A 21,876-nucleotide genomic window follows, 5' to 3' on the forward strand; every position below is an offset into this window, starting at 1 on the left:
AGCTAAGGTAAGCTAAACTATTATTTCCGTACGTTTTTGTAGGTTTGTATTATCTTTGCCTTTCAGAGATCAGGATAACCAAAAAGAATATGAGAACACTTTAGCAAAAATTTAGCCTACTGTAAACTGAGAACACTTCAGCAAAAATTTAGCCTACTGATCCATTTGTCCTATCCTCAGTCTACAGGAAATAATGGTCATTTTCTGGGTCCCTAGTAAATAGTCTCTGAGAAGAACCAGGCCAAATTTCATATTGACAAACGAGCAGGATACTAGACCTCTTCTCTGTGGACCCCAATCCATGAATTGTGTGCAGAGTCATCAAAGGTTCTTTGGTTTTTTTTAAAAGCTGACTTGATGGCTGACACAGAAAAGTGCAAATATGAATTTACAGGCTTCTGTTCAGGAGTGAATGTTTCATATTGATATGTTGTATGAATTCCAAGTGATATTTTAGCTGATTTTCCATTTGTTTTCTATCCTGTTAGTGGAGAAATGTTATTTATGTGCCACATCTGCTATTAAATTCTAATATTCACTTGTAATTTGGCCACAGGCATGTAAGTCAAAAAATGAGATATTTTTTTTCCTGGCTAAAAATTAAGGAAAGAAAAAAAAGAAGAAAAGAAGAAAACCTCAGTGAATGCAAAGAGTAATCCAGATTCAAACTGTTGATTGTAACAGTATTTGGTCAAAGATCAATAATGCCCATGTCTATCTCTAAATCCTTTGCTAAGTGACCCATTTTGCTATCTAAAGAATGCAAGTAATTTTTCAGAAGCATATATTTAGAAATGTCTTGTCTTTTTTTTTCTCCTTAGTTTGTTGTGACGATGTTTTGGAGCATCTATATCTATGACAGGGAACTGGTTTACCCAAAGCTGCTTGATAATTTTATACCAGCATGGCTAAATCATGGAATGGTGAGTAAAGTAATGTAAACACTTCCTTGCATAAACAAAAGTGTAAGACACTGATTTCTCCATGCATGACTCTGCATACTCTTGGTGCTAATCCCCTCAGAAGTGATTAAGGAATGTGATTTGCAAGGAAGAGTAACATCTTTCCTTCCTTGTCTCCTGGAGTCATATTTGAATCCTTATTAGGTTGAAACTGGAGATTTGAACTTACATGCCCTACATCCCAGGCTTGTTGTGGGGTCAGGTCTTTCCTGTATAAGGTGACTTTCCCAGAGAAATGTCACCGTGGTCATGAGGAAGAGACTGTTCCATAAAACAGAGGTTCTGAATTTGACAAATCTTGGTCTAAAATGACAGAAACACTTAATGGAATGTTTCTTTACTAGTCTACCAAAGAATAATTCATGATGAAAACCTTTTGGTTTAAAATGCTTTTTCAAAAAATCTCTATTTTTTTGGACTTGGGTGTTTTTAGAAAAATAACTCAAGCACACCAAACTTATGTATCAGAGCCTATATCTGAATATTTTTAATAATGTCAAATTATATGTATCAGTGCAAAACTTTAAAATTGTTGCATTGGTATTCATAAAGGTAGTTTCTTGAGAAGAAATCTGACCTTTTAATCCCTCTCTTCTATGTGAAGTCAGACATCCTTTCTCTCAACTATATATTTAAATGCCAAGGGAAAGTTAAGGCCACAGTTTGCCATCAGGTACTTTCCACTCTTGATGCAGCATTTGGAGCTGAAAAGTGTCATGTTTGCTTCTCTTGTTGCATCTGTGCAAAATGTTTCATTATTACTTTGTTTTCCTCATCAAGATGTGACAAACCATTTGGCGCTGCTGTTCATCACTAGACGACAGCAGAGTTCATCCTTCTAGGTGTGTGCACTTTATCACCACAGCAGATCAAGATTTGCCACCATTGCTGCGCTTGATAAATGCGTCCATGGTGGAGTGGGGCAGGTGACATTGCTGCTTATTTGTTCCCCAGATTTTGTGTCAAAGGAGTGATATCAGAGTTGCTACCGACAAAAGAAAGGAGCACCAGCTTCTGCTAGATACTGTACTGTTTTATGATGTTTTGAAAGGAACAGCAGGATATTATGTGTGTCTAGAGCTGAGAAAAGAGTCTGACTCCTGCTATATTTGTTCAGGCTGTCGTCCCTTGAACTTTGAGGTTACGAACTGAAAACTTGCAAACACTGCTAAACCATGCACATCTTGATTTTTTTCCCCACAACAGATCAGTCCCAGCTCTGATGACATTTCTTTCAGGTGACATTCCATATACTGGAAGTGTCTAACCCATAACATTTTTCATGAATGTACATTGTGAAGCAGTTGGCAGCAAAAGGCCATAGGTATTCAGGAAGTCTTCTCTGTGCCGTAACTAAAAGGCAACTCAAGCTCATGTTGCTTTGTAGAAATGTATATTTAGTGAAATATGTGAAGAGGTCTTTTGTTTGAGGTTTTTGGACATCATAGAGTTTGCTGAAATGTATTGTGTCCAACTATTTTAGACCTTTTTTTTCAACTTGAAATATTCTAGAAAGTATTTTTGAAAGACTTTTGTAAAGGAATTGGTTTCTGTGTCAGTCTCCATTTATCCAAGTGTTCGTCAGTTAGATCACAAGGGAAGCTTATGGCTGTGGGGCTTTTCACCACATTTAGTACATTCTTTCTGATGTTTTATCCATCATTGTATCCTCACCAGCTTTCATGCTAATTAATTCTGATGCATTGCTCATCATGAAAGGCTTATTAAACTACCTTGAGAATGCTTGCACCCCACTTAGTAGTAGTTAAAATTTTGACATGGCAAATTTTTGAGAATATGATAGAGGCCCACTTGGTGAAAGGGTAGGACCTCTGGGAATAATTTAGAAAAGTCAGGATCCCTGGCTATTGCTTTATACTGAAATAAACATTTTTTCCCATGTATTCCTGCACATTTTGACAGCAGTTGTTCACATGAAATGATAACTATTCTGAAAGCAAGAGTGGTCATGCTGGAGCCCAGCCTTGCACAACAAAACTCACACAAGAGACTCTCATCTGTCAGTGAGAGGTGGGTTGTTCAGCTTCTGTCACATTGGTGATTAATCCCACTTTTGTGTGAGCTTCCCACAAAGTATCTGGTACAGCTCCTAAAGATCTGAGGTCAAACGTTACTTCACCTGTGAACACTCTATCCAGAATTTTTTAATAGCAATTTCCCCAAACTATTTCTTTAGCACAAAAAAAAAAAAAAAAGCACAATTGAAAAGCCTCCTACTGTATTATGATCAGCTGTAACTACTTGCTCAAGTGTCAACATCAACCTGCAAAATCCATACATAGAAAAGGAGTGTAAAGTCATGAAATCTGGGTGCAATAACAGCAATCATATTTCCATTTAGTAATATGGACATGTATTAAAATAGTTGAGAGTATTCCTACTTTAGAAGCATTTTTAGGTGACTGTCTCGAAGGCTCTGTGAAGAAATTGTTTGAAAAGCTCTTCCAATTTAGTGTCTTAGCTCAGGAAGAAGTGGTTTGGGCTGCAGTGCCTGCTGCTTTTTAAGCTGGTAGTAATTAATTCTCCTTGTCCTTTTTCTTTTTCTCCTTTCCCATCCCTTTTTTGCAGTTACAACATCGTCCATATCTAAACCCCTATTTTCTTTAACACACTGTAATGTCTTGTTAATACTCAGAGATACTGGTCTTAAATAGCAACACTTTTTCAATATTAAAAAAAATAGAATTATAGAAAAACTTCCTTTCTAGAAATGGGAAACATGAGGGAAATGAACCTTGGAAATATGCAGTCCCATTACCAATTCAATTTTAATATTTTTTATAAATTTTCATAGAAAAAGAGGAAAGGCTTATTGCTGTGCAGAACCTAGTCAGCATAAAATTGCATATAGTTTCAAGAACATCTTTCTATTACCTATGTATATAATTGTGTATATATATATGCACACAACCCCACACCCTGTATTAGTTACAAATATAATTCCTGTATTTGGGAAAATCAATGTATAGAGTGGTGCCTTATGGTACCAGATAGTACCTCATATGTGCAGATTCACTTGTGAAAGGTATCACTAACAGAGTTGTACTGTGCCATAAAACTGATGTATTGCATCATCTCAGTCAGTTCATTAATCCATAACCAATGGTATCACTGTGACTTGATAAATGACCATGGAAATCAATAGCAGGGTTGCTGGTGATTTGACCAACACGAGGATTTAATTTCTGTTTATTATCTGAAGGAGCACATTTGAGTAGCTGAAGCTAAGCTTCTGTCCACAGATACAACTACCTGTCTGAAGAGAGTTGTTGAAGAGGAGAGGTGTGTCTCAGCCTTGGTCTGTTTCTGAACTGTCAAGTGCACTTCCTGGATTTATTAGTTATGCTGATGAATTCATCTTTGTGGGTTACAGTTTCAGTTGCCAAATTGCTGAACTCTTTCATCAAAGATGTCATTTGTTTTCTGGAGACTATCCTGCAGTTTGGAGCCATATCAGTTCGTAATTAGAAATATATGCATATTTGCCATGGGAAATACTCTTTTACATTATCTGATGGCTGGCTATCTGATCTTTATCAGTATGAGGAATTTTTAATTGAAGACTAACCTTTAGTGTGTAAAATGGATGTGTCATAGTAGTAGGACTTTTATCAGCTCATTCCTTGCAACTTTTTGTGCTGGGGCTGGCCAGGTTGATGCATGGATAATTTTTCCAGAAATTATATTCTCTTCAATATTAGCCCAGGCTGTAAAACTAGAGGTTGCCCGTATTCTAACCAATGCCCACATAAACAGATATGTAGACTGAATTAATTTACGCTTGAGCATTGCTGATTTTGAGCCAGGTTACATGGCAGGACTGCCTGCAGTATCTGTCCAAGTTAGCATACCATTTCAGCAAAAGTCCTTCTTTGGTTTTTGCAGACACTGTCTCAAATTTGTTTTAAAAATGTGAATCATCTTTTGTTTGTGGGAAGGAAAGCAAAATACAGAGATAGAAATTACTTACTGAGGAGTTGAAATGCTCTGGAGGTCGGAAACAAAGTAATGTCTTCATATGAAGACCCTAGAGGAGAGGTTAGGAAGGGGGGGAAGAGAAATATGCTGTGCATCTGTGGAGTTGGAAAAATGATTATTGTCTGAGTTCTGTGCCACTGCAGTCTATATAAGCTCTTCCAGTTTTGGTCTCTGTTATTTTTAAAGCTGCTTTCGGGAAATGGGAAACAAAGGCATTTCTAGAAAGACTTACTTACCCGCTGTTCCAGTATTCAAAAGAATGCACAAAAACTGGGACAAATAGCAGTTAAAGGAAAAAGAAGGAAGAGGAAGGAGCCTATCCACGAGGTGTATATCCATCTATTTCACAAGTTCTCTCTCTTTTCTTTTCACTGACTACTCAGCTGAAAAGTTGAGCCCACCGGAGAGTGGTACAATGTCACACCAATGACCTCTCCAATTGTTTGTCCTAGCAGCCTTGTCCAAGGCCTGGTGGCCATGGCTTGTGTGTTTTTTGTTTTAAAGGTGGAAAGGATATAATCCTGTTGGAATGAGTCTGGAGGAGGGCCACAAAGGTGATTAGAGGGATGTAACATCTCTTCTATGGGGAAAGGATGAGAGAGTTGACATTGTTCAGCCTGGAGAAGTGATGACTCCAGAGTGACTTTTTTCCAATATTTCAGTACCTGAAGTGGTCCTTCAAGACAGATGGAGGGACTTTTTACAAGGATATATAGTGACAGGACAAGGATATGTAGTGACAGGACAATGGCTTCAAACTGAAAGAGGGCAGCTTAGTTAATTAGACATTAGAAAGAAATTCTTTCATGTGAGGGTTGTGAAGCACTGGAACAGGTTGTCCAGAGAAGCTGTGAATGTCTTGTCCCTTGAAGTGTTCAAGGCCTGTTTGGATGGGACTCAGAGCAATGTATCTAATGGAAGGGGTCCCTTCCTATGGCAGGGTGGTCAGAACTAGATGATCTTCAAGGTCCCCTATAATCCAAATCATTCTGTGATTTTATGAAAGTTATCTCTCTGGTGTAAATCATTTTTCCTTGATGATTTACCAAGAACAATAGAAAAGGCATGCAAAAATCAAAATCCACAGTGACCTAAACATAAAGATTGGAGGGTCCATAAGTGGTGAGTTATTTGACAAACCCGTCTCTCCATTAGTCACTGGTCAGGTGATCCACAGTGGTCACTCTGATGTATGAATAAGGAGATACTCTGTTTTTCATCAGGGTGTTTCTCTCCATGTAGACCTAAAAATCCTTTTCAGCAATTTTTAATTTGAAACAGTGCATTTTACTTCCTGGGAATTCTTTCCTAACATAGCACATCCCATGGATGGGCTCTGCTTGTGAAATGTAGTGCACCTTCGTAATGCTACATGCTTCTGCCTAGAAGATATTTACATTTTTCTGGGATTTATTTTCTAAATCAAATAAACATGTTTCAAGGATAGTACAACTCGAGTGCTTTTCTTAATTTATTTACAATATTTTCATATGTTAGGTGTGAATAAAATTTTCAGTGCTCCAGGAAGGCGGTCCCACTTTCTACATAAGTTGCAAGGTTTTCTGATAAAAATCAGGAAAAATTTTTAATTTAATTTCCAACAGACTAAGCACTCCTAGATGGCTATTATTTAAACATCTGATGGAGAGAATAGCAATTGAAGCTGGTTGCCTGGGGACTTAGGATATTTGCAGAACCCATGAAAATAATGTTGTTGAATTTGTACACTTTTTGCATGTTTATGCTGCAGTTACATAGCTCCGTCTGTTATCTCTCCTCATTATTTGCCACTTCTACCTCTGGAGTGTAACTACTGTGGTATCAATTATCTCCCTGCTCTGGGGAGAAAAACAGCACCAGCTTAAAAGATTTTCTTTTATTTTCTCTTACTTATGTGAAGGGCTTGGAAATTGGTGGTATGTCAAAACCTGTGATAGTATAGCATCTGAAAATTGAGAGAGGCTGCTAGGGTGAAGAAGTCCTTGTTGTCTAAATGGCATCCTCTGGGGGCATTAGGGAAACCCCTTTACCTAACACAGTAACAGCACAGCAGTTTTTGTGAAGTGGGAAGCTGGCCTTAACCATATTACATATCTGCCAGAGAACACTCATCAGGGTAAGGTGAAGACAGCTTTTTAACTGGACACAGATGCTGAATTTTTCCAATTGTTTGCTATTTCCACTAATCTGGAGAAAACCCACACAGAGGCTCCTCCTGATATAAATGTCCCTAAACCTTAGTAACAACGAACCCGAGCACTTAAAAATAGCAAAACCTGCAAACCCTATTCTGGGTGTGAACATTGAAAATGAAAGGCCTGAGAGCTGAAATCCCCAGATGAAATCTCTTTCAAGAAGTTTAACCACCTTCTGTTGACAAGGTCACGTAACTCAGTCTTGTAGCAGAGAGCATGAGAGCATCTAGTGTCAACACCAAATTGTGGAGTTATAACCAAGGGAAGTGAGAAAGGGAGAGGGCCAGTGAGAGAGCACAAAGAAGGGAGGTTAGGGAAAGATGGTTGAATGAGAGGAAAAGACAGGCAGGAGGAGAGAGATGAATTAAATAGTCGGCTGATGCTGTTCCAACTCCTACCTAAGGAAAAAAAAAAAGCAAAGAAAAATAACAGATGAGGCAAGTGAATAAAAAAGGAGCCACAGAATAATGTAGACAATCTGGAAGAAACTCAAAATGGTAAAGAGGACTTGAGGGAGGAGGAGGAAAAGAGAGAAGCAAGGAAATAAACAGATGAAACGAAGAGTATGTTTTCTTCCATCTCTTCACTGGGTAGACTTCCCTGAAATGTATTAGTTTGAGGAATTGAGAGCAAGGAAATGGCTTATGGGTGCTGCTCTGAGGAGGAGAATTGTTGCTGTTGCCGTTGGATGTAGGTTTACAGGTCAGGTAAAGTAATATTTGCACAGTGCTGTGCCAGGAGCTTCAAAACCTTGGAAACAGTTTAAGATTAAAACCATCCGCAGCCAAGCAAGAGTATGAAGCCTGTGTTCATATAAAACTTCCTGTGTGACATCTGTAGAATGACATTGATGTCCTTGTATCTGTCCATATTTTTATCTGAAAGGCTGTACATAATATTGATCATCTGTTTGACTCTCAAAACTAGCGTCCTTTGTTTAGAAAAGACCCTTTTTTTTGATATCAGCTGTGAAGTGTGAAATGCATTGCATATTAAAACAGATGCAGTTTGCTGAGGGTTGCAGGTGAGCTGGAAGGTCACATATTTGAAATACCAGGGGTAAGGAGGTGTTCTGTCTGTATTTCAAACTGCCCTCTTTAACAGCCAAAGCTAGGTGTATCTCTGGAAGTAATAATTATGCTGATAGTAATAATACTGATAAACAAAGCTTAAGCCAGATTTTCTGAGCTGAAGTTGCTCATACAAATGTTTGTTAGAGTGATTATTATGGGCACAAAGCAAATAACCAAAGAAAAGCCCCCAAAGGACACATGAAGGGAGTCTTAGCCTTTCTCTGAGTGTGGAGTACTGAGCTATGTTTCCTAGAAGCAGAGTTTGGCCCTGGACTGTTAGGTTTGTTGTTACACCAGCAGTGATGTGGGATAGACATGCATTTGGTTCAGTCACACAGTTCTGACAATATTAGGAATGCTAGTTTTGTTTTAACATTCACTTTTTGTGCAGCTTATATTGCTTGCCATAGACACTGCTGGAACTGTGCACAGCTCTTCTGTAATGCCTAGGATGGTACATTTTTGGGTGCTACTGCACCATTTATCAGATATATAGTTACAGGTTATAAATGTAAATAAATGTTCAACTTTAAAATCAGTGCAAAATGCATTAATAAGTAGCATGCCTTTTTAATAAAAAATATATGTGCTTTCTTCTCTCTGCTGAATCAAACATTTGTTTTATCTTTCAACAGAAAGATTTCTGGTTTCTTCCCTGAGTTTTTTTTCCAGATAGTAGAGTCAAACATTACAGGATAGATTATGACTAATAATGAGTATATCCAAAATCTTTTATCAAGAAAAGAGAACATTTCACTGGAAAAAATTAATGTATTGGAGGAGGATGGGTTATATTGATGAAGGTTTAATAAGTCAGCTGCCAGCTACAAGTTATGTAGTCCAATAAACACCCCATACGTGAGCATCCTGGAGGCTATCATGAATAAGAGCTTTGTCTCCTTAGCAGGTCTCACAAGTATGAGGAAGGATGCAAATATCTCTTTGAAGGTATAATAGTTTAATAGAAGGTCTAATAGTTTAATAGGCATTTACTGTATACCTTTATGTATTTAGGGGACTCTGTTTTGCCCTGTGATTACAGTGAAATGCAGTGTTATGTACCCTTGGACACACTGGTTACCATTAGCACCCAGATAAGAATTAGACTTTGCATACAGTAAAAATGGGAGTGTACTATATTGTACCCACTTTTCTAAACTGTGCTGTTACTGTTCACACATGTGGCAAATATGACTTAATCAGACCACAAATATTTTGCAGCATTCCATGGTATCTCATTTATTTGTTTAATGTGCCACTATAGCAACTGAATTCCATCCTTTTAGATTCTTTTTTTCACAGACCTATGATCTACTTGATTGAAGCTTGGCAGACAGCTTTTCCTTCAATTGAAGGCATATGTACTAGCTCAGTGACCAGATTTTTACCTATTTATCATTGTTGGAAAGTGGGTTATTTCACATGGACACAATACCAGAAGAATCAGCAGACCTGGGGAAGGGAATCTGAGCTCAAAAGCTTATATGCTTTTTCCAGCCCTTGAAGTTGATGGAATAAAAAATACTGCTTCTCCCTGTATCCAGAGATCATTATTGCTTCAGGGAAACTAATACAAGGAAATATTTTGACATTGTTTTTGTAAAAAATTACCACTTTTTAGAAGTAGCTTTTTTCATTGTTAAATGCTGTCTTCTACGTGTCTTTGTATTTGGAAACAGACAGCATTTCTGCAGAAGTAATTTCATATTCAGATGATTAATATGTTGAAATAGTGCCACAGCAGTAATGTTTTATACATGCTGATAGGCAGAAATCAAAAATTTGGGGACAACCTTAGGACCTCTGCTTGTGGAAGACTACGCTTTAACAAAACCTGTTATGTTCAATCATCATATTTTAAAATTTCCCACATAGATACAAAGAAGTAAAAACAGTGTACATTTTTAGTAACTGGAGGTAGCATAGAGAATGTTTTTGACACATGTGTAAGCCATTGCCGTTAATCATGCAGTTCTACAATTGTCCCTTCTACCTTCTGGATCTTTACCGAAGTTCCATCCTGGAGCCCTACTCAGGAAAAGCCATAACCTTTCAGAGGTGTCTTGTTTCTGTCAGAGACCACAAGTCTGACTAAGGTGACCCTTTCCTTCCCTCTGACGCCAGAGTTATCTGAGCAGGAAACAACTCTTACCATGGAGAAGTAGCAGATGGTGTGAAGTGTCTCAAAATGGCAAAAGGCGGACGAGTGGTGGACCAAAAGGCAGACCAAACATGATTTGCTCTTTCATCTCCATTGCATTATTAACTGATACCCTTCAGCTCTTCACAGCTTGCTTTCTTTCAAAACAAGGAATGCTGCATGTTTGAAGTGCTGCTTTTAAACTCCATTTTTATATTTCTATTTTTATTCCTAGATCTATTTTACTAAACAATCTGAGGGAAAATATGTAATGTTTGATCAAAAGTATTTTTTATGTCTTCATAAGCTAGTGCCTGTGTTTTGTGGGGCTTTGTGATGATAGTTGGAAAAACACTGCTGTCTGTCAGAGGGTTTATGCTGCTCTGCCTCTGATTCTGGCTGTGAAGTGTCCCAGGTGGGGCTGGGCTGACGTGCCAGACCAGGCTGCCTGTGCCTGCCCTCTGCTCCTCACCATGCTGGGGCTTGCTGAGACCTCTGAGGGATTTCCCATTCACGTGCCTCAGCATCCCATTCATTCACTTACAGTGAAGAGAGGAATTGCCTGCTGCAGATTTTTCTGAGGCTCATGGATGCAAATTCAACTAAGAGTTAGAGTTTGTCCATTCTGCTGCACAACACAAGTGGCCTCTACTACAAATTATAACATTACCCATGGTTATGTTCAAATTTAGTGCTCTTGATGTATCATAAAAATTCTAGGCTGATGTAAGGCATGCTATAGAAAGTCAAATATACTTAGAAAGGAAATTCTTTATAAAAATGGCTGTAACAGTCAAATCACATCTTTCAGTTTATTTCCAACAGGAAGAAATTTTATATGCTTCTTGGGGCTTTTAGCTTTTTATTCTGTTATTTTGAGCTTTACCAGCTTTCTATAAAGCCAGTATACAGGGTTCCAACTTGCTGAGTCACTGCAATGCACATTTTTGTGGCTTCTTTTACAAATGCAATATGTAATGTAGATTTTTTTTTTTTATGAACTATTTATGAGAAGGAGGAAATATGCACATCAGTCTACTGAACTTCATATTTTAAGGCGGTTTTTAAAATAAAGGAATGGGAAATTATATAATTTTCTAGTAAGGAAACATCCATTAAAAGTGTCTTTTTACTAACACAGATTTACTGATGTCTCCATTAACAAACAAATTTTTGTTGAGTGCAAGTTGTTTAAAAATTCATACAGCTGCTAATCATGTTAGGAGATGAATATACATATTCTAAGATCAGAGACTAAGGTGGATGGTATTTTGGTCTCTGCTCCTGAAGCAGAGGAATGAAAGATGGAAAAGAAGAGGTAATTTGAGGGAGAAAGAAAATCAAGTGTCTGGAGCTAAGAGAAAAAGTGATAGCCTTATAGGTTTTTAAGGAGAAGAAGACAGAAAACAAAGTAGAGGAAACCAAATGCTGAAATAAAGAGGTGCTAATAGTAGTCAGCTGGAGAGAGCCATAGAACGTGGAGGTGATAATTGTGTGTACTGTACTTCACTGAGAAAAAGCTTGAGATAGAAGTTTAAAGTACCCAGTGTATATTGGAAATGGCATGCATAGTTTATTTTAGACCAACATGCAGAAATTTAGCTTCATTTGGTTTCTTGTGACCACTGTTTTTACAGAACAGTTCTCTTTTTCCAGCATTTTTGTGCATGCAGAGACCAAAAGAATGCCCCACTTTGCATACTTGGTGCCTCTACTGTCGCCAGAGTTTGTGAGTCTTTAGATCTTGCAGTTGTTTGTCTGAACACTGTGCTACTGAGCCTCCCATAGTTTTATTCTCCATTACATCAGTTTGGTAGGATTATTATATACAGTAAATCTTTAGTAATATATTTATCATGCATGAATGTATATAGTGTGTATATATAGTGTATGCATAGTGTTTGTGTATATATGCACACACACACCATACATAGAGAGAAATACTTAATATATATTGCCATTCAGCTATTGCAATAATATTATATTGGTAGATAATACAATTTTAAAGAATATCTATAATTCTATCTAAGCTTATCTCTTTTGATACAAACAAAAGATGTTTAGTCCTTAAATTTCTCTCAGCCTAAATGAATGGACAGGTAAAGACTGGCAGAAGAGAGTAAGTATTTTCCCTGTGTTACAGAGGAGAAATGAAAACACGGGATTTGTGGTTTGCCTGAAGCTACAGGCAGTTTATTAAAGATGGAACTGCAAAGTGAATCTGTGTCTGCTTCATTAGTCATTACTTTTGTTAAGAAATAATTCACTCTCTACAAACCAGGCTAAGACAACAAATTCATAGTCTATGAATGAGCATTTGCTTGGGTTTCAAACTTAGGCTCTATTGGAAGGAAGAAGTGACTCAATTTTTGAATAGGGAGATGTTGCTCTAAGTCCTGCTTCACTTAGTTACAAAAGGCGTTTCATTATTTTCATTTTGTTTATATCACTGGAAGTACAGGTTCACCTCACCAACTGCTTTTGTGTTTCTGTTTTCTTTTAGTATAGTAACTATTGACAACTTATTCCAAATAGTTTGATTTTGGGCGTACCTTTTCTCTGTAAGGAGGAAAATCCCTTAGGTTTCCATTCCTTCTCAGATGATGATTGATTTGAGAAGACAGATGCTGATATGTAAACAGAAGGATGATTTAAGAAGGATGAACTTGGAAACTGAAAATATGTCAAGGGAGAAGAGCTTCCTCTCATATGCCCTTGCCCTGTCATTTTGGAAATGTTTTTTTCTTTTGTTGTCCAGGAATGCTGTTGGGACCAAAGTGGGAGACAGGGCAGAAGGGAATGGGTGGGTGTTACCACTAACCAAGATCAAAGAAAGCTGAGAAGTTGCAAATTTTTTAAAGATCTTTCAAAAGTACGAAACTCATTTATGGAGTCAAAGCTATTTCAGAAGTTATGTCAATAGTTGTGATTGTGGGTAAGAGGAAATAAAAATACCCAAAAGACAGAAAATAGCTTGTGCGAAATGGGTCACTGACAGTGAAGTGGAAGAACTGGCCATGAGGAACTCCTTGTATTTTGATAACTTTGATTGATGTAATAAGGTGTATGTTTACTAGAAAAAGTTGCACCACAGTGAGTAGCAGCACGATGTAGAGGCCTGGATCGACTTTGGGAAGTACCTTTCTTCAGGCAAGAATTCAGTGTTTACCAGTTCTGTCTCAAATCTGAACTCTACAGCTTAGCTGGCAGTAATACAAATATTCACAGCTGTATAAAAAATGTTATTTAGTTCACAACAGTAGCCATGGTTACCTGCATACTTTCATTGCCTTATTCATGTGCAATTCTTTTTTTTCTGGAAATACCATTACCATGTAATATAATACTGTACAGCCTCTTGGTAAGTTTTACATGTCAGGAAGAAAATTCTGTGGTGAACCTGAAAGTGTATTTTATCGAGTTGACTTCTTCATGGAAGATCACACCTATACATTGCTAAGCAGAGCAGGGCAAGTCTGAACATTCTGTGACTGCAATTTCAAAATATAAAAAGTAAAATGTAAAATTCCTTGGCATTGAAAATTCTCTGATAATGTTTTAACTGCACAACATTTTAAAAGAACTAGCCCCTGCTTGGTCCCTTCACAGGTGACACAGATCTGCCAGTTCCTGTCAATACATGTCAGAATAGCATGACTATCCTCATTTACTCTTGCAAGAATCGTGAACCCCAGCAACCTCAGAAGGGTAGAAAAGTACTGTGATTTTCCTCTTCTCTCTTACTTTTGTAAGTATAACTCAGTGCACTCCATGCAGATGAAATATACTTGAGAATCTAGTGTTTCTGTTATGTTCATGGAAACTAGTCTCGCATGTATTACTGCAGCAGAATTCCCAACCTAACCTTTGCTAGGAAAAGAAAATAGTACTTAATTTTCCAGATGTCTCAGATCACTTTGCAAACAAATGAATTAAACTTTACAAGAGTATTAAAGACAGTTTATTTAGGCTTATGTATTCTTTTCTTAATTGAAAGGTGTGACATTAATTCTGGAGGATTAAAATTGCCTATTGCTTTAAATTAACAGTAGCAAAAGGAGTAAAGGATATTTGCTTTTTTAAACTGGCAAATTTATCTGAAGAATTTCAATATAAGGTTCCTTACCACTATCGCTACTTTTGTAGAGAGCACTTACTAGACTAAATGTAAAAGTCATATTTCAGGGTCATAATCCTTGGCATTTTCATGTAAACAGTAAAACCTAGGATTTTAGTATGTGTTGCATAGAGATTGAACTGAATTTCTAAAACAAAATTTAAAAATTGCTCATGTAACCTTATGAAACCTTGTTCAAAGCCTGATAAGAGTTTTAAAATACTATCCAGGCCTGTTTTTAATGCATCTCCTACAGGAAGAAGGAAGATGGCATTAAGATGAAAATTTCTATAGTGAAGCCGGCTGTTACCACAGTCTGGCTTCTGTTCCTGCCACAGCGCTGCCAGCTTGGAGCTATTTATAAGCATTAGCCTATATCTATCCACACACATGGATCTACTACTCTTTTTAGCAGTAGTTCTGCTCCTGAAGAAGTTGGTCTGAGGTTTCAAGCTTTATTTTTCCTTTCAGAGACCAGTTTCTTCAGCTATCCTTATTACCAGTTAGTGGGAATTTGGCAGGGATTCACTCCCTGCCAAGAGCTCTTGCATCAGCTTTCCTGCACTGGCCTGCAAGGCAGAAGGCTCAATTGTGGTGACTTCAAATTCCTCAAACCTAGTTTCTTACAGTATTGGACCCTCTGCATCATCTTATGATTTCAATACCTTTTCCTCCTGAAGTGAAAATGACAAGACTCTTCAAAAATGTTAATTGGTCCCCTTATCTCAAAGATACAACTTGTCTCAGTTACAAAAACAAAATTGCCTTTTGTCAGATATCACACCAGAATTCAATCTTCTTCTAACTGCAGTGAAGTGTTCTGGTCCTGTACATGATTTACAGTACAAATAAAACCTGTTCTCTTTCATTTTCCTGATGATGAATTCTGGGCAATAAATGCTTTCCCCAGGAGTCAGTCCTTGCTTGGAGCAAAGGCATTGTTTAAGTTTGCTGCACCACAGCACGGCTGCAGCCTTGTGTGGTCTGCAGCATTCTCTTAACACTTCATGCCTTTGTTCACCCATCCATAAATTAGATACAAGGCAGCCAAGCACAGCCTTTCTGCATCCTGCGCTATGCCACCTTTATCCATGACATGAATCCCAAAATGATACATGCTCACTGCAGAGTCTGAGTGAGAGCATGCTCCACTACCATAGCAGCAGCAGCAAGCCTCAGGCAGTGGCTTTGGGGTGTGTTATGTCTTCTACCACCTCATGCAATACATTTATGTGGCACTGAGGACAGCAGAAAGCCTTGATAGCTGGTACATTTGCAGTGATGGGCTCAAAACTAGGTTAAACTGAGAAAGTAAAATAACAGAACAAGTATTTTATGCAAACCATCATCTTCTTCATTCTCACATTCTCAGTTCTAACGATTGTTTCTCTGCCCCACAGCTTAGGCACATTGGTGACCTCCTGTTTAAATGGAGAGGACAGCATTCTGCAGCTATTCAGTTGGTTCTCCCTGTTAGTGGTGATTTTTAAATAAATATAATATTTTGATTTCTTTAGCTACTTGTGGTAGTTTACTTTTGAAAAACATTTAACTTAGCCTTCTGGCTTTTACCAAAGAGTGGCTCAAATGTTAAACAAAGATATTTGTGCATAAATGTGCTTTCACCAAAGAAGTCTTTGATATCAAATTCATAACCTTCTGGAAAGGTAGTAGATTTTATATCCAACACTTCAGTAATTTTTCCTCCATGTTAGCAACTTAAAACCATTTTTACAGCTTTAGTCAACACTCCCCCCACTTTATTTATCTCTTCTTTTATGTAGCTGCATAATGGATATGTATATGTATCTTTTACCCTCTTGCTGTGTTTTGTCCTTCAAAGATTTGAAGCAATGTGCTCAGTGTCTGCTAATAAAATTTTTTCCATGGCAGAAAATTATGACTTTGCAGAAGTAGAGTTTGCTATAAGCTCAGGGGAAGTCACAGCCTCATAGCATCAAGTTTGAATTTTAGCTGGGACTTCCGCCCCTCATATGTACTTAAGCTCTCCTAAACAGAGAGATGTCATGCTTAAATTATTTTCAGCTTCTGACCTCTTCAGTTCTGAACTTCCAACCACTAAAACATGAGGTTTCCCTAGTATTGATTTCAAAGGACAGGTCAAGGTGAAATGTCAACGTGAAAAGGAAGGGAAATATAATTCCCCATGGGTTCCTTCCAACTCAGGATATTCTATGATTCTGTATAGTGTTATCTGGGTATCCAGTGTCCAGTTAATATAAATAAATCAGTTTTACTAGAATTTTTTGGAGTGTTTTTACTGCTAGAACTCAGACCCCATGGGATACAGTTAACCATCTCCAGATGTGAAATACAAAGGACCATCAGCACCACAGAAAACCTTTTCCTCAGTGAGGAGGGCTACTGCAGCTGGAATTCATGGGAATGCAAAGGGAAGCTAGCTCCTCAGACTCTGAGAGTCAACAATCTTCTTCCACTTGCTCTCTTCATGGCAGGGCATTTACCAAACCTGCTGTGCTAATAGAGTGGCAAAGAAGGAGCTGCTGTGCTACCCCGGGAGAGCCAGGCTGAGCTCTCTAGCAGACTCCTCGAGGCAGGGATCAATGTTTGCCTGTTGTTAGTGCTTGGGGAAATGCCTCCTGGGGTGGCATTTGGATGAGCTGTGTGTTGAGTGAAGTCTCATGGGACTGAAATGAGCGCAGAATCTTCTTTCCTTTCTTTTGCAAGTCTGTCCACAGGGAAGCCTTGGATGACATTTGACACTGTCTCACTTTTCGTGTCTTTATCAAACTCTGGCCACATAGAGGCTCTGTAAAGAAACTGGATGCTGGAACAAGGAGTGGGTTGGAATCTGTCTGCTCACAAGATACTCTGTGACTAAGTACATTTCTTTCATCATAACCTTTTCCACCTTGCTGATTGAGAAACTGGGTAATGATGATACACAGATAGTTTTTCAGAAAATTTTCTGGACCTATTGACTTGTAAGGAACATCTTTGTGGTTAAATGAGATGTCCTGCTTTTAAAAGGCTGTTTATCTCAGCTGGTCTCTACACAAGTTCAGGGAAAATGAATGGGCAGAAAAATATGTCCACCACCAAACAGCCTAAGGTGCAGTACAGAAAGTTGTATTTAGAACATAATATTATAGACACGTTGTCAGGGAGTATTCCTGTTGCACAATGTTCTGAAAACATCTCTGTTTGCCTCGAGGGAATGCCCGTCTGCCCTTCTTATGATCCATGGGAAAAACTACCCTTGTGGTAAACGCAGATGGAGTGTTTCCAATGTCTAATACCCATCCTGTTTTTGTTCCTAGTACAGCAACTGAAGTGATGTGTTTGTGGAAATCATATTGGAACACAATAGAGAGAGGAGAGTTTTCAACTTTTAAGGTTGTATGATTACAGAAAAACTCTAAGGACACTATTATAATGCTAAAGTTTTCTGGTTTTCAATTATTAAGTGTTTTTGAAGTGTTTACCCTGTTTTATAGTTGATATCCAGTAGCTGTGATACTGCTTAAATCCTACCTCCAGTGCCTCTTTCCAATTACTCTGCCCCTCCAGATGGACATTATTCTTTCAAGGAACTATACTCCCACAAAACCGGTGACTCAGGATGCTTTCAGGAATGCTTTCCTGTGGAATGCATCATATGTGCTTATACTGCTCATGCACCACTCCTACTTGAGCATTTCTTTACATACCTTCATGAAATATAGAGGTTAATCCTGAGCATCGTACACTGGTATCATTATTTTGGGGCTCTTCACCAGATGTCAGTGGTTTTGAGGTGTAAGCTTGCAAATATTAAGATGTGAATGGTCAGGATTAAAAACAGCAGAAGCCCATAAATATGCAAGTTTGTGAATTTTATCTTGATAGGTTAGTCCTTATGGTCTCAGTTTGAAGCTCTTCTTCATACCATGAAGGACTGGAAAATCTTTTTTATTCAATAAAACCTGGGATTATCAACTAATCATGTAAATTGAGTATCTGATACCCTAAAGAGGAGGGCTGAGTGAACATATGAATTTCGCTTTTGGTTTGCCCTTTTACTTCAATACTTCTTCACAGCATTCAATCCTGTGGCACAAAACCCTTTAGGACAACTTTTTTCCCTCAGGACTGTGTTCTGTCTTCTTTCCTCAAGCTGTGTTTAACTTGTCAGTGTAGAGCTCTGTGCTGGAAAACCAGGGTGTTTTAGTGTGTTGCTCTCTATATTTTCTGATAAGACAAACTATGTGGTGGCAATGATATTATCACCATTATCACTTTATTTACCCTCTTTGCATGTCCAATGCATATTCTTAGCACCCTGTTCATTTTTTATTCTTTAGAGCATAGTAAACTGTGCATAAAACTAAGCATAGTAAACCGGGACTACATAATTTGTTTTGCACTTGGAGTTGCTTTCATTCATTTTACACTGAGAAAAAGAGACAGGTCACCCAGCAGGTGCTGAGAGTTTGATGGAAGGGAATGCAGGTTGTCCTTTCAGAGCACTTAAACTCCAGTTATGACCAATGAGCCGATCTTGAGCCCTCATTCTTGCTCCAGAAGAAGAGAATCCATGACACAATTTGCCTCTGAGTACCACATGAAGCAAGAGGACCTAATGCCCACCTACCCTGCAGCTGGGTAATCACTGGGGTTTGCTGTGGCCTGGCCTGTCCCCATGTAGTACAGCTCTTGGTCTTGAAGGCCCTGCATCCAGGTTAGCCTTCTCCTTGGCCAGGCTGTTTTGGTGGCTGAGATGGCTGCACTGCTGCTGCCTCCAGTGTGAACACCATGGGTGCTATCTCAGAAATCCTTGCACCACGATCCAGAGCATGGCACAGACACACCTCTTGTTTCCTTATCTGTAAAAATGCACCAGGTTGGCTGGCTTGTCAACTTGCAGACTTAGGGGTAGGTGTGTCTGGATGGTATTTTGCAGACAGATGCAGCCTGATTCTGTGTTGTGATCTTGCTGATACCCAGTCAGGAGCAAGTTATAAGGTTGCTTGTGCATTATGCTAACCACAGCTACACACTCCTGGTTCATTGTTGGCAAGGATTCATCCAGACTCAGAGAGTCCTCACCTACCAACAAAATACGTGCAGACAAAATCAGACATCCATGGCATGTGAGGTCTGAAAAGAATATTAGGTGTTTTTGTCTGACCTCCTGCTTAACACAAGCCATAACATTTCACTTGCACCTGTAGTGAGCCCAGTAATTTTCATTTGGCTAAAGTTTGTCTTCCAGAAAGGCCTTTGGTCATGATCTGAAAAGATAGCAATCTTCTGTTTTCCTTAGCAGCTTGCTCCTGTCATTATTCACTGTCACTGCTAATTCTTTTCCAAATTTCTAACTTGTCCAGCTTCAGCTTGTTATGCTTTCCACTGCTCTGTTAAAAGAGTCTTTTATTCCTCATCTTTTATCATGGTTTTCCATACAAGGAGAGATCTTATATCTCCTTTTGGAGAAAGTGATCAGGTTAAGACCCTTGAAAGTGTCATCTCAGGAGATGATCTGCAATCTCCCAGGCACCAGTATCTCTTATTACCCCTGTTCCCGTACTCTCTTTTAATGGATGTCACCTGAACTATCCTTATGTTGTGATCTACATGAATCCATGGGTTTGGTGTCCCCTCACAGGTCATTTTGATCTTCCCTAGGAAATCAGCACACATGCAAGGTAAGATGGTCACCACCTACTTTTAATGAAGCAGTGTTGTTAATTTTAGGAGTAATACCTGACAGAGAAAATGAGTTATATATGGTAAACTGTTTACATGTGGTTGACCTAAGTACCAGCTGTAATGCTTCAGCTCCTTCTGGTGCTGTTACAGAGAGATGTGAGCTTGTCACTTTTGATGCCACTTTATGTCTGCATGCAGTTCCTTTGCAGTAAACTAATTTTAAAGCTCTCTCAGTTCATTATTCTTGTTGCATGCTAAAAACATCTCCCACATGAGGGGAATTGCATGCAGCAAACTCTGCACTTTAGTTTACCTGACTGTCAGTTTGCATTAATTATTCCTCTTTCTTTTTTTCTTCACATGCAGCCTTAAATAAGCCAGCCTGTGTTTCTCTCTTACTTGGATAGAATGATAGAGCTTACCAAAAATATATTGTACCTAGTCATAAATGCAGCACAGGTAGGGCTTTCCAAGGTTTCACATCTGACAAACCTAAACACACCATTTCTATAGAAACCCAGCAGTCTGCATAGCCATTATTCACCAGTTTTTCATACATTTATGGATTGTATTTACTCTTTTTATTATTAATAGAGGAAAAATTTGTAATGGTGGTCTTTGTCTGGGTTTTTTTTCCCTTTGGTTGGTAGGTTTTCATTGTTGTTGTTGTTGTTGTAGGATGGGGTTTTCTCCATTGTTTTGTCCATTTTAAATCTGTAAGTCACAAAATAATTTCCTCTGAGTTAGTGTAAACCTGAAGTGCATCTTCATATGGGAATTTCGTGGTCACCCTCCAAATTGGTTGGGTTGAGAGAAGGAAAAACTGTTGTGAGAGCCAGAAGCTAAACCCACAGCCCAGAACTGTTGTGTCAGGTGCTTGAAAACTAAATTCTTCCAAGGCTGCGTTGTTCTGGAGAACTGCTGGGAGAAGGCAGAATGCCACCAGTGCAGCCATACTGAAGTAGCCTGATGGATCTTTTAGATTGCTTATAAGCATGGAAAATTTTTTAAAATAACAAAATTTCAGCTATACCCAAACAACATTTCCTGTCAAAAATTTGTTTTGAAAGACATTTTCTAACCCCAACATGCAATTTTGTGACTATTTTAAGTGTGATGCTTTTTTCAGCCTCAGCTTTGGGGATACCTGAATTACCTTGAGGTTTGATTTTGGTAACGTATTACAGAATTAGTTGGCAGAATGTTATTCTTTTTAAAATTTACATAAACAGCTTTTTACAGCATCTTAAAGTTTCAAGGTAGTTTATGGAGGTAACATGGAAGTACAGAAGGGACGATGTTAAATAAGCCAGTCACAATAACTTGTTTGCCAGATGTGTTGTGGAATTTTGGGTGGAGTTTGTTAAATCCCAGATGGGGGAAAAGAAGGTTAGAGAGTCACTTCAGAAATATTGCCTGAATTTAAGCTGCACTGGGAAGTAAATTTAGCTGCTTTTAGGCTTTTCAGGAGCTAGTGTGAGAAAATTCAGCTATAAAGATCAGCTGGGAAATGGGAAAGTCTTGCACATGGGTCTGTAGTTCAGCCATATCACAGTGGGCACAGCAATGCACATGTTTGAAAATAATGGTTTCCATCACTTGCAGAGAAAAGTTCCGGGGTCTGTGCACAGATGGAAGTAAAACAGCTGTCAGTAGGGCCCTCCCAGGCTGGAGGCAGGCAGTCTGCAACTTATTGCTGTTGCAGCCTAGCAGGTGA

At 38.5% G+C, this 21,876-nt stretch overlaps 1 protein-coding gene across 10 annotated transcripts in view; it reads left to right on the forward strand.

Moving 5' to 3' along the window:
• The window catches only part of AIG1 (androgen induced 1), a 123,673-nt gene that overhangs the window by 46,881 nt on the left and 54,916 nt on the right, over nt 1-21,876 (forward strand). For 6 of the 10 annotated variants that reach the window (XR_007777076.1, XR_007777075.1, XM_050972112.1 and 3 more), the window contains one exon: nt 822-923. Coding sequence is in view for 7 of the 10 variants with exons in the window: in XM_050972112.1 (XP_050828069.1) it covers nt 822-923 (102 nt within the window). In the remaining 3 variants the exon portion in view is untranslated. Of the gene's footprint in view, nt 1-821; nt 924-4,225; nt 4,259-12,025; nt 12,099-13,978; nt 14,042-21,876 lie in introns of those variants that run through there. The other 4 variants (XR_007777074.1, XM_050972113.1, XM_050972116.1 and 1 more) reach the window with 3 other exon arrangements.

This window comes from Serinus canaria, chromosome 3 (genome assembly GCF_022539315.1).
Source record: "Serinus canaria isolate serCan28SL12 chromosome 3, serCan2020, whole genome shotgun sequence".
Classification (NCBI taxonomy): Eukaryota; Metazoa; Chordata; class Aves; order Passeriformes; family Fringillidae; genus Serinus; species Serinus canaria.